Source organism: Kwoniella dendrophila, chromosome 10 (assembly GCF_036810415.1).
Source record: "Kwoniella dendrophila CBS 6074 chromosome 10, complete sequence".
NCBI classification, from domain to species: domain Eukaryota; kingdom Fungi; phylum Basidiomycota; class Tremellomycetes; order Tremellales; family Cryptococcaceae; genus Kwoniella; species Kwoniella dendrophila.
In genome coordinates, this window is record NC_089485.1 from 170,839 (window position 1) to 188,053 (window position 17,215).

The 17,215-nt window shown below is 38.3% G+C and overlaps 5 protein-coding genes across 5 annotated transcripts; 2 read left to right on the top strand and 3 right to left on the bottom strand.

Moving 5' to 3' along the window:
• Nucleotides 1-471: 471 nt before the first annotated feature.
• L201_007049 (uncharacterized protein) lies at nucleotides 472-2,373 on the top strand (the record flags this gene model as incomplete). The annotated part of the gene is made up of 8 exons (XM_066222760.1): nucleotides 472-546; nucleotides 623-741; nucleotides 802-1,313; nucleotides 1,385-1,451; nucleotides 1,523-1,832; nucleotides 1,922-2,113; nucleotides 2,213-2,278; nucleotides 2,341-2,373. The coding sequence occupies 8 exons, from the start codon at nucleotides 472-474 to the stop codon at nucleotides 2,371-2,373; spliced, it is 1,374 nt and encodes a 457-aa protein (XP_066078857.1).
• A 126-nt stretch (nucleotides 2,374-2,499) lies between these two features.
• L201_007050 (uncharacterized protein) lies at nucleotides 2,500-3,441 on the bottom strand (the record flags this gene model as incomplete). Its single annotated transcript, XM_066222761.1, has 1 exon — nucleotides 2,500-3,441. One exon carries the CDS (start codon nucleotides 3,439-3,441, stop codon nucleotides 2,500-2,502), a length of 942 nt encoding a protein of 313 aa, XP_066078858.1.
• An 844-nt stretch (nucleotides 3,442-4,285) lies between these two features.
• On the bottom strand, nucleotides 4,286-5,140 carry L201_007051 (uncharacterized protein; the record flags this gene model as incomplete). Its single annotated transcript, XM_066222762.1, has 1 exon — nucleotides 4,286-5,140. The coding sequence occupies one exon, from the start codon at nucleotides 5,138-5,140 to the stop codon at nucleotides 4,286-4,288; it is 855 nt and encodes a 284-aa protein (XP_066078859.1).
• An 866-nt stretch (nucleotides 5,141-6,006) lies between these two features.
• On the bottom strand, nucleotides 6,007-8,125 carry L201_007052 (uncharacterized protein; the record flags this gene model as incomplete). The annotated part of the gene is made up of 5 exons (XM_066222763.1): nucleotides 6,007-6,328; nucleotides 6,391-6,707; nucleotides 6,782-7,671; nucleotides 7,753-7,933; nucleotides 8,033-8,125. The coding sequence occupies 5 exons, from the start codon at nucleotides 8,123-8,125 to the stop codon at nucleotides 6,007-6,009; spliced, it is 1,803 nt and encodes a 600-aa protein (XP_066078860.1).
• Nucleotides 8,126-14,472: 6,347 nt separating this feature from the next.
• Nucleotides 14,473-15,695, top strand: L201_007053 (uncharacterized protein; the record flags this gene model as incomplete). Its single annotated transcript, XM_066222764.1, has 5 exons — nucleotides 14,473-14,634; nucleotides 14,714-14,992; nucleotides 15,046-15,156; nucleotides 15,222-15,524; nucleotides 15,591-15,695. 5 exons carry the CDS (start codon nucleotides 14,473-14,475, stop codon nucleotides 15,693-15,695), a joined length of 960 nt encoding a protein of 319 aa, XP_066078861.1.
• Nucleotides 15,696-17,215: the final 1,520 nt, after the last annotated feature.

Here is a 17,215-nt window from a genome sequence, read left to right on the forward strand (position 1 = left end):
TTGTTGTTGTTTGCATAAATATTAATATACTCGTATATTGCTTGGTGTTGTTGGTAAATTATAAATTCGTAATGCTGATTACAGATGTTTGTAATGAAAGACTAATAAGCTATGTGACAACGTAATACGGGCTTGATAGCGTCATTAGTCCCGTTAAATCGTTTTCGTTATCGCAATTGACCGATCAAATAACGCTATGAACCGAATTTTAAGCGAAACCTGACATCTTATTTCAAAGCATTAATACGGGTGGATTTTTAGACTTTTAGTAACTGTCTCAAAATACAGATCCCATTATAGATCTTCTGTGCCAAACGATACATCATCAGTCAAGCAAATTCAGTGTGAACAGTTCACATGTGAGCCTGATTGAATCATCTGAGCTTCTCTACTTTATTTGTTGTTTTCTCGATCCATCTGGATTCTTCAATGGAGGTAAGCTCGCAACAGTAGAATCAGACGAATACAACGATGAGTAACTCGGTTGAAGAAAGAGAACATTGGCGTTCTGTCATAAGGGCTTTCGATGGGTATATGAGGTATCATGTATGTTGACTGAACAAGAACCATGCTGTATGAATGTCGCATATCGATGCTAATCTAAAATCAATGACTTGACTAGCTTTCAGCCAACCATGCTAGACGTATGAGTTTCTTATCTCTCCCTAAGGAATCAAAGGAGATGTATGATGGTATAGGTTACAGAGAGAAGTTAGATGCGGTTGATGAAGGTATCAGACGGTGAGCTCTGCCGCTCATTACAACATATTGCAAGCTGACGACAAAGCTCGCATTTTCTAGGAACGCCGAATTCATAGAGGAAATGATAGCTACACCAGTGTTTGCTGACATGTTGGATTCAGACGAAGTGGAACCTCATGCTCATCATACGCACGGTCACGGCCTTGACCATGCTCATGACCATAGCCATAGTCATAGTCATGATCACAGTCATACCCACGATCAGCAACATAGTGAAAACAGAAACACAAACGGGAAAGCTGTCGATCAAAAGAAATTACAGCAAGAATCAGATTTATCGCAAGATAAGATTCGTTCCACGTTAAGATCTTTTGTTAGAGATTGGACTATTGAAGGTATAAAAGAAAGGAAATCATGCTATGATCCATGTTTAGAAGCTTTAGAGAAGTATTATCCTATATCACAATCTGAATTAGAAGAAGAGGAAGTTGAAGAAAATGAAAGTGAAGAAAAAGAAGGTAGAAAAAGTATAGAAAAAGATAGAGGTAGTATAAGGGTTTTAGTTCCTGGTTGTGGATCAGGTAGATTAGCCATGGAAATAGCTGCAAGGGGTGAGTAATGGCAAACATCTTCTGGTGATTTCACTCTAGGGTTTCCTGGCTAATTATAGCTGTACATGTAGGATTTGCATCACAGGGGAACGAATTCAGCTCGTATATGCTAATAGCTTCAGATTGGGTGCTGAATCAGTGAGTAATGCGAATATTCTATGTGAAGCTTTGATTATAGATAGATTAACAATGAACGACCAACGATTTAGCACAACACATCGACATTCTCATACGATATATCCATACCTACACTCATTCTCTAACCACCTATCAACGTTACATAATCTCTTACGGAGAGTACAGATACCTGATGTATGTCCAGCAGATGTTCTAGGAAACGGTCAAGGCGGCGCATTTTCACTAGTTGCGGGTGATTTTGAAGATATATATGGACCTTCTTCATGGAATTTACCTCCTGCACCAACTACCGAAGAAGGTTGGGAAGATTGTGAAGGTGATGGTCAAGTTTGTCAAAAAGGTAGATGGGGTGCAGTCGTTACTTGTTTCTTCATTGATTGTGTGAGTTTTGTCCCAACGTTTATTTACAATTTATCAGTTCGAGGTAAATTACAGTATGACAAATATTGACAAGAACGATTATGATATAGGCTAGGAATGTTCTGAACTATTTACGCATAATACATACGATCTTGGCAGATGATGGAGTTTGGATAAATCTAGGACCCCTATTATGGCATTTCGAGAATTCACCTGAGAAATCACCAACTGGAGAAGGTAGTATAGAATTGAGTCTGGATGAAGTTAAAGAATTGGCTAGAAGGGTGGGATTTGACATAAAAGTAAGTGAAATGAATCCAACAAATTTATGCCATTTCCCGAACATTACATACGCTTGGAGAGATACAATGCTGATGTGTTCAATTTCACAATTTGTATAGGAGGAGAAAATGATAAATACAACTTACACTGGGATACCTGATGGGATGTTGAAACACGAATATAATGTGAGTGGATACGCAGGATAATGCGATATCCCGATCAAGGTGCTGACTCGTCGTGTTGTCAGGCCGCATTCTGGGTAGCTACCAAGCGTAAATAGTCTAACATAACAGAAAATCAAATCACCTAATTGCCCATGCATGCATCGCATCTTATATAAGCAAGACAACCTCAAACTTAAATGAACGCCAAACCAATCAGTATCACCAGATTGTTTATGCTAATACTACCACGAAACAGCTGATATAGATGATCCAGGTGATTGAGGTGATCTCAATGATCCTTTAGTCACAGTCGAATCATCACTAAAAGAACGTTGAAATCTAGATCTCCTTGAAAATAAGGATGGCCTTCTTCGCTTTTCCATAGTTACTGGTAATAACACGTTTGGCTCAGACAGTCCCAGGAAATCTTGACGATATTCATCATATTTACTATTGAATTCGGACAGGAATCGAATTTTGTTAGAATCAACCTCATGAGCTATATGATCTTCCACTAGATCAATTGCGGTTTCAGATCGATATTCTCTTGACAAGTCCAATTTATCCTCAATGACATTACTGGTATTATCAACTTGATTCAAGCTCTTCTCAAGCATGATGATAGTGGGTTTTAGAGATATCGTCAAACCATCAATTGTAGGTTTATCGATTATTTCTTTTCTTCTATCTAACCATTTTTTCCTTGTTATTTGGTTCGATTCGTGGTTGAAGTGATCAGCAATGAAATCATTCATTCGATATTTTGTCGATATGTTTGATTCTGCAGATTGGATCTTTTTTAATAGATAAATTGATAATTTACCCGGAACAACAGTCAACTCGTTCGACTTTTCTTGTTCCGAATCAATTGCGTTCTGTAAATTCTCAATAGCTTTTCTCAGGTTATTATGAAATTTCGATTGATCATGCGATTTTTCTAGATGAGTATCAGCTCGATAATGGTCATATGCAAAAGGTTCATCTTCATACAGATCACCACTTTCACTACGTGAATATATGGATGACAAAGTATGTTGACTTGGGCTTCCTCCGTGGATATTGGACCTATCTCCAGAATCACTTCTATCGAAGTCTTTAACAGATAGTCTGATCGTGTTTGCTGTAAAGTGTCCTGTCCTTTCATCAGGATTTATCCGACCATGAGTATGGTCTGAAAATGACATGTTGAGTTGTTGTTGTTTTTACAATATGTATGTCAAAGTGTAAAGGAGAACTTGAAGAGTAATGTCAAGAGATACTATCTTTGTACGTAAATACTTTGATTGACCGTATAGTGCAGCACATCGGGTATAACTGAAAAGAAGAAATACAGTGTGTAAATCTGTTTGGCCTCGTTCAATCCTTTCGAGACCAGCTCCACTTTCACCTTCGACTGGAAGTTCCTATGTTCTTATCGGCGTTTCGGACCTTTTGATTTTATGTTGTCAACGACAAAAACTTTCATAAAGCAAGTGCTTTAGAAGTGAAGTCGTACAACCTACCGTCTGAGTCAAGTCTTTCACTCTGTTCACTGTCACCTACTATATCCGTACGAATATTTCGTGTACTCTGCTGCTAAACACTCTCAACCTTTTTGTCTGCTTTTGGTATCCCGCCACTCCTTTACAGTGATGAGTATGAATACTAAACAGTATAAGTGTATACTATACCTCGCAGAGAGGGATTAAGGGCACCATTTAGCGTTCACCAGGTGTTTTGCAGCCTTTTGGAATCATCGGTCTCCACTCTTTCTTATTCCGTTTGAAAAATCATATTTCGCACGAAGTGACAGTGGACGTTGCATGAAGTCACGTAAACGATACTTGGGTCATGAGTATCACATATCAATTCGTATCATTCATATTGAACTACAAACCGGAGTCTTAAAAACAGATACCACTGAATCAAGCAACAAGATAAGCTTCATGTCGTCTCTTTTGAATTCCTCAGCAGAAAGCGTTTGATCCGAGGTCACTTATAGCTGGTTCACTTTTCTACCATGAACCGGACTGATTTGCTCAGCCTAGCTTATCGTGATGATGAACTACCACTTAAAGTACGTTTAAGTTTAGTCCAAGAATTAGTTCTTTCTCTTTTACTAATTTTAGGAAGTTCAATTTGATTTTGTTCATTTTCAATCAAATATTGATTATATTTATTTTCCAAATCATTCATAAACTCTTTTTGTTTCAAGATCAAATTCGTAGCAATATAATCTTTAACTAAATCTAAAGTTGATTTGGGAAAATAATTTTCATTTTCTGAACCTATTGAACTATTTTCAATTAATGTATTATATGTATTTAATAATTGATTTGAAGAAGGTAATTCATTTAAATTTCTTTGAATCATATTTAAAGTTGATCTTAAAAATTTATCTTTTGAATTTGTCATTTCAGGATAATTAATAATTTCTTGTCTTCTAGTTTCCCAATATAATTTACTTGGCATATTAAAAGATGATACTTTAGTGGTATTTACAACGTCATCAAGTTTCACAAATGAAGGTGTAGTTAAAGATGAAGCAGAAAAAGGAATGAATTGATTAATATCTTTACCATCTTTTTCTTGTCGTCGTAAAAATTGAACCCAATCATTTTTGATCACAAATTCAATTTGCTCATTACTCATTAAAGTAGTCATCCTTTGATTAGAATGATTGTCAGTTTCATTTCCACTGGTTTTAAAAATTGAAGTTGTATCTTGATTTGATCTTTTGATATCATTTAGAAGATCGATAGCGAGCTTGCATGGTATAACAGTTAATTCATGTTCACTTTCTTCTGATGAAATTGTATATTTTAGATCCGCGATGGTTTCATCAATTTCTTTCATGAAACGCGATTGATACCAATTTGATGTAGTAGCGGAATTAGATGCCATTTTCTTGTTAAGCTTCGAGGTAAAGGTAGCACCGAGTAATGCACTAATATAGTAATATCTTTCACCTGTGGAATCAAACAAGAGACAGGGTATAACCTCACCAAAATCATTCCGTTTATGTACTTGATTTGTCTCGGCGAGAAGCTCACCCAACTTTCTCTCACTTAGTGTCATTTGTGCTGATTCAGCATTATCATATCATCCATTATCAGTTAGCGGTTCCACCTTTATAGTTCCGTGAGAATTTCTGTTATCACCGGTACAGTCTCCGAAAGCATTACCTTTATCCAATCTAAAGGTAGCGATAATTCCTCAAGGCCCTTGGTAATAAGTGAAGTCGAAACTCATCGAAACCCTTTGTAGTGACTGAAGTCGAGGATTTAGACTCAGATTACTTCACAAAGTAAGCTCCGTTCTTTTTAGACCGATTGGGGAGCATGACGTCGATGTGGCATCATGTACTCTTGGACGTGGGTGAATTGTACCCAAAAATACGCTGGGCCCGCTTCTTCCGAGTCTGATTTTTGGAAACGATTTTAGGAAGGCCGGACTATGGAGGCATTTTGGCTGAAAGGGTGAATGGATTTCCTGGCGGCGTTGTGTAGCTACGTATTTGAGAAGGATGTAAGTATGAAGGCATATGTAGCTAGGTTTCAATGAAGAATATAATATACTGGAGTGGGCCCGTCTGATCAATAGCGATAAGTATCATTAGCTGAGTTAGTGCTATAGCTCGAAGCCGACTAGACCGAGAACACACGGGCTGTGAACAGTGAGTAGTTGCGTACACCGTAAGACGGATCCGTTCTCACAATTCTAATATCTTACAACTTTTCATACGTCATTTCACTTTTGATTTTCTCTTTTCAACTCCAACCAGTCTGTATCCACCTCCATCTCCACCATCTTTGCAATTTATCGCCTTTACCAATTTCCCAATTTACTCCACCAATATCTTTTTTAGGTTCTACTTCTTCTTGATGCCATCTATGTCTGATGAATTGTGGTTTAGGTCTAGGTATTGTATTTCTAATTATATTTTCAACAGCTAATTTTGCACTTCCTACACATCCTTCCAACAATGGTATACCTGGATAAGCGTATGATCCTACTATATATACACAAGATTCAGGTGTATTGGTTCGTAAAAAAGCCAATACTTTTCCAGGTTCTTTAAGTGGTAATGCACTATTACGCGCAAAGGAGCCTCAATTAGCACTATACGTGGGAAAGAGAACAATTATACATACCGTTCTAATTTGGAAACGCTCAACACTTTTCTAGGATCAATAGGTAAAGCAGGGTTTGTAGTTTGAAGCACCACAACTTCGGGTCTGCATTTTGTGACCAAATTTCTAGGAGGTTGCATTATCTGCGTGGCTTGTGTGTACACTTTACCACTGATTGGAATAAAGAAAGGCACTTGATCATCGGTGGAGCTCTGTGTGTTTGAAAGGTATTGAAGGTAGGGTGATGACGAAATTTCAGGTAGCAAGAAGTTGATATCCCTTCTATCTTTAGGAGCAGGAAGGATAGATGTGTCTCTGTGAGTGACAACAATGGTTTTCTATTCGAAGCATTATCAGTGATCGTAGAAACAAGAGTCGTGAGGATAGAGACCATCGAATATTGATATCTCACCCGATAACGAATTTTGTGCAATGCAGCCCTCATCTCGCTAACCCTTCTTTTTTCTGTATCTTGTCGTGTATTGCCTAAACTATCTTCTAGGCCTGCTAATAGATACTTGGCCACGCTAGCTTGAGTAGCTAAAATGACTTTATCTACCAAAAGCTCTTCACTTGTTTCGGCATCGCTAGCGTCACACTTTCTCATTGATATTTTGACTGATCCTCCAATGTCTCCACTATCTTGAGAAGCAGCGATATATTCCAAAGAACTCAACTCTGTTGATAATCTAACATGATCTGAGCCTTGTTTTTGAACTGGTCCAACTAATAAATCAGCTATAGAAGCTGCACTAAAACCTTTTGATAATTGATAATGATTTGTACCTAAAGTCAAATAAATATATTCTAATATGATTCTAACTGGTAATGACCAAACATCTGAAGTTGTCATTGTACCTACAGAAGAAAATAAAGGTATAACAATTTTACCAATGAAAAAATCTTGAAATAAACCACCTAATGGTGTCCAAGGTGTATAATTGAAATATGGTATTGTAAATGGATATGCTAAAAAAGTTGATAATGATATTGTGAATTCTCTTAATGTTACAGAAGATTCTGTTACACATAAAGGTAATAAATCATGATATCCCATAAAACTTAATAAAACTAACATTAAATAACATATTGCTACACCAAACCAAGTTCCAATATCTTTAATCAAGATGAATAAATTTGAATATGCTCTAGAAGGTAACGAAGGCCATGAATATCCAGATGATCCAGAATGTATAAAATATGTTGAAGATGGTATAGAAGATGAGAATGAAAATGTATAGTTGGCTGTCTGTAATGGTATTCCCAAATGGTGATATAGCGATAGCAATAACGGATAATAGCCTGTTGGCCAACAGACCATACTGTATGTTTAGCTTGACATCCAATGTAATAATACCATTAAAGGGAGCTCTACAGACATACCTCCTTGAAATCCTCTCATAGGTACATCAACGACCCATTTCTCCTCTTTCTCCTTCTCTTTCGCCTTTTCATTCTTCGTATTTACACCTGTACTATCATTACGAGTGAAATTTTCTGCTTCCCCTTTATTAGATGTTATCGGTATCTCGATAGATTGTGAGTGAAATCCTAATTTATCTGACTACATTAATGGCGCAATTATAAGCAGGGGTTAGCTGTATGTTTATGTCTGAACCTTTGCCCTATTTAGAAACCAAAAAAAAGCCTATGTAATACATACCTTCTCAATCAACCAGACTTCTATTCCTTCTTTACGAAGTAAATATGCTGTTGTGAGTCCAGCTAAACCTGAACCGATAACAGCTACTTTCATATCTATTCACTTCTTGGAGACATCAAAATCTGTTTTGGTCTATGAATTCAATCCAAGTTCTTCAAGGGGTAAATTGAGCGTTTGAAAGGGGTTATCGATAAGGATTTGATAGGTGACGTAAACAGGAGGATTCAGTGTTATCAGGAGAACCGAGCTGAACTTTTCACCAGAAAGCGTTGAGAGTGAAGATTAGGGATATGAATCTGGGTATACAGTGGTAGTAGTAATATAGCAAGTAGATTGTAAGTCGTGATGACAGCACAAAAGCAAGCGAAATCGAGAAGAGTTGAAAGAAAGAGAAAGAAGCACAAGAAGTGAAATTGATGAATACACGCGACCTCGTCGCCAAAAAGTTAGCAGATTGAATTGAAAAACTCAATCAAAAACATTAAATTCGTCACGGCATAGTAGGACCCCGCACAAACTTCGGGTTATTTCCCCATCTCCACCATACTGTGCAATATTAGGTCTGCAATGTACTTGGCGGTTCTTCTCGACCATAATGGTGATATACATCTTCATATGCATTCTTACTTCGACATGTCGGATTTACGAGCAGCCCTGTGCGCGTGTTAGACAATCGCTTTCCCCATTAACACGAACAGATGATCCACACTGAGCTCGGAGGCTGCAGTAGCTTGTCTAATAGTACACACAGATTTACAAGTGATCGTCCCCTGATATTTTGCCTCCGAGTATTGAGCATGTACTTAGTTATTTTATCTGACAAAGTTGAAAACCCATCAGATTGCACAAACGGGAATCACTCACCAGCTTCCTACCGCAGGTCAAATATCGACATTCTATTACGAGCACGAAAGGATGTGATAAAACGAATACATGACCTAATCTACACACTGAACAAATCGATTTTCCACTATACGCGATCAGTGCGGAAATGACAAAACAACGCAAAGATATTCAGCAAGAGTCAAGCAACACCAATACACAAACCTTCTACTCAGCTCGTGAGAAAGAGCACGAACGATTTATATGAGAGAGACTCGGGTCAAGCATTGCTCCCGTTTGAGATCGATGGATGATATCGACCGATTGACTTATTCGGTAATTGTCTTATTAATAACAGATTCCTTTGATTTTACCAGATCTCTTGTCCGCCATAATGATGGCACGAAGAACGCCTTTGACATCTACCGGTGAAGAATTCGAGATTCAGAATTGGTATATCCGCAACTACCCTCGTGCTCCCGCTTAGCATACATGTCTGGCTTATAACACATATGTATATATACACCCCCCCCCCCCTCCCCCCTTTGCATTACATGATATATTATACTCCGTCCCCCCCTATAACTTACATAATATATATGGCTACGATGAATACGTCTGTGATTCCACGTGGCGTAAATCGCCGATGTGCTCCTACCGGTTAATATGTATCAAAGCACTGAAATGTACCTCTTAGACATCCAAGGTATTAAGACTTGTCTTGATATAAGCATATAAAATGTCATTGTCGATAGTAGCGTACAAGTAATGACAGTATTATATATTAGCAGTAGTGTAACGCTAACCCCAGTGGTACTGCCGTAGTCTATATCAGTAATCAACATGATAGATGAAATAGTATAGTAGCGATATAGTACAGTAGTTGGTATGTTGCATAGATCCAAAATATACAACGCATAGACGTAAAATCACCAGTATTGGATGACTCTTGCTCTAGTACTATTTCTTATCGGTATTCTTGGATTTATCATGAACCGAAAGAACATCATTCTAATGATTATCTCTATTGAGCTTATGCTCCTAGCGGTAACACTACTGGTACTGGTGAGCTCTTACAATTTCGACGATATTATGGGACAAACATATTCTATTTATATCATCGCTATTGCTGGTGCTGAATCAGCTATTGGCCTAGGAATTCTAGTAGCATTCTATCGACTACGAGGTAACATTCCTCTACGAACATAATGTATCTAGCTATTCTTGCACTTCCTATGTTTGGATCGGCTGTTGCTGGTCTACGAGGACGATCAATTGGTGTAACAGGTGCACACATTATCACAACAGGATGCCTTATGACATCTGCAGCTCTTGCTATCGTAGCATTCTACGAAGTAGATGAGTTGTGTTGTGAATGATAGCAGTTTTAATATACTGTATATCCTTTGCATTACACGCATACAAATTATGTCGTATGGATTGCACGACTATAAACGTACACGGCACGGGGTATTACATAATAGGTTTTACACGGCGCCCGAGCCACCACCGTAGATACATTAACCGGTAATACTTTGACCGATCCACACCACGTGGAATTACAGACGTATCGACAGGAGCCATATATATTACATATGTCATATAGGGAGGGGGGGAACATATATATACATATACACAGAGCAATCAAGTATCCCATGCCAAGGTCAGACATGTATGCTAAGCGGGAGCACGAGGGTGCATATTGTATGCTAGCGGGGGTAAGGGGGTGGCAACCCCCTTGTTTATAGATATATCGCTACTATATGAATTTTATATTTGCATTTATTACCACCACTACATTGTATCGCTATTACTATATTACGAGGTGCACCCTTTCTAAAGCGTGATCAGACTCCGTTTTGAGTGCAACTCTGAATATCTGATGTCTCTCTTTCATAGCAGAATAACCGTGTTCAAATCATTCTTTTTTGGTTATCAGTCACACTCTTCTAGTTGCATCGACTAAAGAAGAAATTGTGTGAGGCTGATAATACAGGTATAATTCCTTGATCCCATCTCGCTGAGGCACACAGTTGTTACACGGAGATCCCATTATCAACGCCTCCTTTACTTGTTGTGATTGATAATCGTTTCCGCAGCGCTTAACGCTTTTTGCTCTCTTTTCCAACACCAAGTACCGTATCAAACCTACGTTTATGTGGAGGGAAGCAGTAAAAGTTCGGTTTATTTCTGGTTTGCAACAACGGACAGACTTCCTTTGACTTCGCGGGAATCAAGAATCTTATGAGTTCCCATCATTTCGGTATTCACCTGACCTTACACAATTATCGTTGTCGTCATCTTGACTTCTGGCTGATCGGTCTTTCTGATTACTCTGAGGTGTACTGTAATCAGGCGACGGTATAACTTATGAGTGCGGTTACTCGGCTTATGGTAGTCCGGTGTACATTATTTTGCATATATGTGTTCCATCGGGATGAGGAAAGCTAATGAGAGTCGCGGTGATTGAATTGCTGGGATCTCCTTGGCTTAAGGTTAATTGTGTTTTTGACTTTAGAGAGCCGAGACAATCATGCAGTAATTGACATTAAATTGCTGGATCCACGGATCAACATTTTACAGCATCTTGTGATCTTCAAACCGTCTTTTGATCACTTACTGTTACTGTACTGCGATGTGATATCGAGAAGCTTGTTCGGACATGTGAACAAAGACAAACGCTTGAGATGTTATGTGATATCTCGTAGGTATTCCATCTTTTAAGCTTCATGGAGTCTAAGTTGGAGTAGCGGTGAATGCACAGTAGATTGAAGCCCAGAAAAAGACCTTCTACTACTGTATGTACAGTACTCGTACAGCTTAGGTGGCAAGAAGGTACTGTGTCTGAACGGTTTTTACGAGATTTCCAATTATTGTTAAATTCCAAAATCTCCTTTTCTCCTTTAGAAGTCAAACATTGCCAACGGAAGAATGCCGTACTTTTTCGATCGTCATGCCAGCATCTCACGATCGTGGAACATCTCTTTATCATATGTCATTCAGGGTGTTTCTCTTTCAGAAAGGTGGAGGTAAATATAATGATCAAAGGATGGTCAAATTGTCCTTGATGATGGTCTGTGTATGGCGTAAGTCTGATCGACAGTGAACGCCTCATAATCAATTAGTTCCAATGCCTTTCCTCTCTATAGAAACAGAAATCCTACCCATAATTCAGCAAGACAAGGATTGACTCTACCCTGCAACCAACCGAAATACTTCGAAGTAGGAGAAGTAGTGCTGCAAGTGGATCCTGTACCTTTTTCTAACTCTGCAGACAGGTCGGAGGATTTGGTTTCATTAAGGGTTCCGGCATTTGAATGTTCTTCTTACCCTTAACCCCACAAGTCTTGCGGTATCTTCTTGATCACATATCGTAAAACATCCGAAAGGACTGATTGCAGTTGCTCTGACCTCCTCTATTCTTCGGTACCTGTGGGCACTGACCATCGTCTGCAAAATGGGGGTTAATCTTTTGCATTAGCAAGACAGAATGAACAGGCTTTCAAGCTAACTGTGGTAGATTACAATTTACCTTTGCTTTAAGGCTTCATATAACGTTCCCATATGAATAATTAACCCTGCCGAAACGGCTGGATAACCAAGGCGAATGAAGTAAATTGCGATCGAAGGATGCTGGAATCACATGCTTTTTCTCATTATTAAGAGGTATATGAAGGACATGCATGATACCTCGGTCTGAAAGCATGGAAAATGGGTATTGGCCACTTTTAGGGTAAAAGAATAGACAAAAACTCTTTTTTAGGGTCAAAGGGGTAGTCACCAAGTCACCGGACTTTTGAGTCACCTCTTTTTAGACCAGGTTTAATGAGTAAGAAGATGATGTGTCTTTGCATAGGGTAACATGTCGTTTTCAGGATAACATGTTAAAGATACAAAGGGAGAGAAGATGTTGGCTTGATTCTGCAAATACATTACAGATGCTTTTTGTTCCCTTTGTAAAACAGGTTTAATTTAACTCTTTTTTTGGCAAAGCCAACAACAAAAGCTTTTCACTACTCCTGATTCTCGATCGTCGGGAGTCGGGAATGTCTCGCAGGAACCAAAAACGAGCAGTCCAAAGAGAGACACACAATAATTGAGAAGAGCGTGAATTGAGTAAGCATTGATCTTTATACAAATGAAATCCGGTTATAAAGCATTTATACGATTACTTGACTCTCACAAAAGAAAGATTGTGCAGAGCTAATGGTAGGAAATGGTAACATGCATGCACGACATCATATGGTATGATCGTTAAAAGCCATAAATTGCATGATCCGATCTATATTGTTATTATCATGGGTTGGTATTTTCGCGGTCAAAACTCTCCAATTTCCCCCACATCGATCCCAACGTAAGACAACGAGAAAAACCTTCAGGGAAAGACATCTGATCTAAAAATCCTGTTCATGGGTTGAGACCTCAACATGGAATGTATGATTCATCTTTACCCTTGAATACCTCTTCAAACCCTGAATATAGTTTCTCGTCTTCTTAGGATATCAAAATTTGTTTTTTATTCACCGTACCGTTTTGAACAAGTCAGTCACCTATCAATAATATCTTTTGCCATCCTATCCTGGGCTTATCCTCCACCGACTATACCAGGTGTACACCTTCTTCCTTCGTCGGCAACTAATTAACGAATAATCAGAGACCAAACTCCCCCATTTAATCTATCTGTCAGAGAGAAAATGAGATTTCGTCTTCCCTCTCTCTTGTCTTTAATTTCATAAACGTATCTCGAAAAGTTTTATGTTTCCTTTTTTCATTTCTTTCTATCTCTCTCATTTCTGCTTTTTTAATTTTATATATAAACAGAACATCCTGTTTCAAATAAGAAACAACTTCGACTCTTTTTACCGATACCGACTATTTTGATCTTTTTTTTTTTTCTTTCCATGTCTTACGATAAAACTGCGTAATAAAATAATAATAAAAAGGATCGAAGATAATTCCTAAATACATATCAATCGGGAATTCCATAAACATCAGATCCCTGTTCCATAATCACATAATCACATAATCCCCCATATCGTACATCGTTTATCGATTATATATATATATATAGTTAATATCTATTTTATCGTATACCTAATTCCTTCTTCACATAATCTCATACATATTATTACGGCTCAATCAACATAATATATCAACCGTTCTCGCGCTTTAGTTCCAAACGTTTGGTATCACTACTTCAGCTTGAATCCATCAACTCGTCTTCCACAGATTAGCGATTCTCTCATTAATAGGAAGCTACAAACGTGAGTGTCTGATCCTTGATGGAATCGAGCAGTATGCTCTGCTGTATACTTCTCAACAAAACGATATAGTCTGAAACAGTCATCTTACATTTGTCCGTTTTATCCTCACAATATAGCAATCAATCAACTTCTTACAAGCGTTTCCATTCGGTCTGATCACAGATCGTTTTCCTTCCAATCCTCACCTCTAGGTGCATCGATCAGAACTATCATACGATTTATAAATCGTTGATCAGATATACAACTTTTCGAGACGCGATCTTGCTATACTTGACCAACCCAACCCCGCACGAAAAATTATTCAAAATTTCTTCTTATTACAGTAATCCGCCAAATCACAACCACAATCCCAACATGTCACCTACATCATCCATATCTTCAAAATCTCTCTTATCTAACTTCAAAGGCAATTCTACTACATCACTCATGAATTTGGGTGATGATATGGATGGTAGAACTAGAAATGCCAAAGCTCAAAAGAGGCATAGAGAAAAGCAAAAGGCTAGAGTCAAAGCTGTGAGTCATAATCCGCACAAATCGCCATCTCTCCTACTCTTTTAGTCGATACTAACTATTCACTTGACCCATCTGATAGCTCGAAGAATCTGTTCAAGTTCTTACAGCTCAGTTAGAAGATGCAAGACGACAATTAGGTCAATTACCTTATCCACCAGGACCATCAAGAATGCCACTTGGTAATTCACCTGAATTCGCCCAATTACAAAGTGAAAATGGTTATCTCAGAGACGAGAACGCCGATTTAAGAAGACAATTATATACTTTAAGAGTCACTTATGGGCAAGAGAATCCAAATGGGAACCAAATGCCAAGTCCTCCACCTAGACATGGTTCAGGCCAAGGTAGATCAAACACCGTAAGTAATTCAAACTTCCAACTTTGTCGACGTGTACTAATGTATATAGATAGAATCCTTCGGGGTCCAGCAATCCTGGCAACAATGATAGTAACAATAATAACGATCCTTACAGAAATTCTAGTGGGAATGGTAATAGAAGCAGAGTCTTATCAGCTTCATCAGTAAGTGATTTGATCCTCCTTTTTACCGGTTTCTCTATCAGAACTGATGATTATTTGCCACTCAGGCTCCATCCGCTTCACCCTATGTTGGATCTTCATCTTTCCCAGCTGATTTAAGAGCGCATTCATTATCAAACTCCAACAATAACAATAACAATTCATCAAACAACTCCAATAATGGGGGATCAGCTAATAGACCACAACAAATTGAATCCAATTATCCAGTAAGATATGAAGGTCATATGTATCCTCCTACAGCACCACCTCCTCATGCCTTACCAAGAAGTCAAATGTACAATGTTGAAGGTATGCCATACGGTGGTAGAGGTGGTGGTGAAGGTGGTGAGAACATGCCTTGGGGTTCAGAGGTAAGTTTACATAAAACTTGCTGTTGCTGTAATACGACGGAACGCTAATCTTTTTGTATCGTCTAGTCTGGTCCACCTCCTTTTGCCGGCTCAATGGGTTATCAACCAGTCAACTTCCACGAGAATAACTCTTCCAACAATGTTTCTGAACCTTGGAGACAAGATCATTAAACCATTCAATCTCTTACCTTTTTCCCAGATATAATACCCTAGATGTTTGATTCTCTAATCGCTCTTACAACCAAAATTTGTACTCTTTTTGCCTTCTTTTCAGGATTTATCGTTTCTTCTTTTTCTCTCATTTGGTCTCAAAGGATACATACAGGCTTAATATTATTGCGGTATACATTTACATGATAGATTTTCAGTATATATATAGTAGTGCATGAACATATTGTAAATTCACATTTTCAAACTAAATCTCTCGTTTTTCAATTTCCCGTACCTTTCTGCTTATGCATAGCATCTTACATATGTGCTCAGCCCTTACCATTCGTATATACTGCACCATATTGTTGAATTATCATATATGTGTACAGAGACGTTCGATTAAGCATGAACAAGTTAGCCGTTCTGAATGGAATAAACATGAAAATGGACAACTTATTCCAGTATTTGGTCTAGAGAAGGGAACTAACCTCATGACGTGAAGGTCAGAAGGTGAATAACCAGTACGTTAAGTGAATGATTGACTTACGAAAGAAAACCAAAGACCAGTAAAAATGAGAAATCAACGTAAACGTTCCTTTTTTTTCTTCGATGAGGTTGATGGCTTAACCTTTCTCGATACTCACATGTGCCGTGGCGTTGTCACTAACTTACTGTATTTACAGTAGTCACCTTAGTGTGTGACCTGAATATGATCCCTCCACGTCCTAAGTGATTGTAGGGTTTATTTTGTGACCTGCTCGCTTACAGATTAGGGGATTCCTTAATCTCGATTAATAGACTTTCTTGCGAAATCGAGATAAAATCAATCAGTCTGATAACGCGCAAATTAAGTTTATACGTCCATTAGCTTATCTTCACGTAATCCTTCAAACTACTGCTCAATGATGGTCGTTGCGAAAGGATTAACTTAACAATGCTAAAATATCAGCCTGATGATCATTAGGGGTGTAGTCAAATGAGTGTTCATGCGTGTATTGTTGTGGAATCGAAATATTCTGCCTTTCTCAGTGTTATACTATATACTTAGTTTTGTTCAGTTAAACAATGTAGAGATTTGCAGGTAGACATCCAGATCCTCTACGGATATCATTCGAACGGAGCTCCGATTTATGTTATCAGATGGATTTTAAGAATAGAATGGGTCCTTTGATACAGGTATCATACAGTCACCCACCTTTCCCTAGTCGATAACGAAACTTGACTGATGGTTGTGAGGTGAGAGATCAACTATCAGTTGTCAAGTCGACTGCTCGGACTTCCGAGCGGCTAAATCAATTCAAACGTATATCCCTACGAGAGGTGGGTTTTACAAACAATCAGATAATTCACAAGATACAACCAAGCATGATCCAACGTTCTACCTCGAATAGTACTTATCTTCAACTTGATGCAAGTCACTTGAACGTGATACGGTATGTAATTATAGGAAACGATATATTGTCATCAAAAATGAGAGTACGACTTCAACGATACATGGAGGTCATCTGAATGTTCACAGTCCCGTTTGATGAACTTGATAT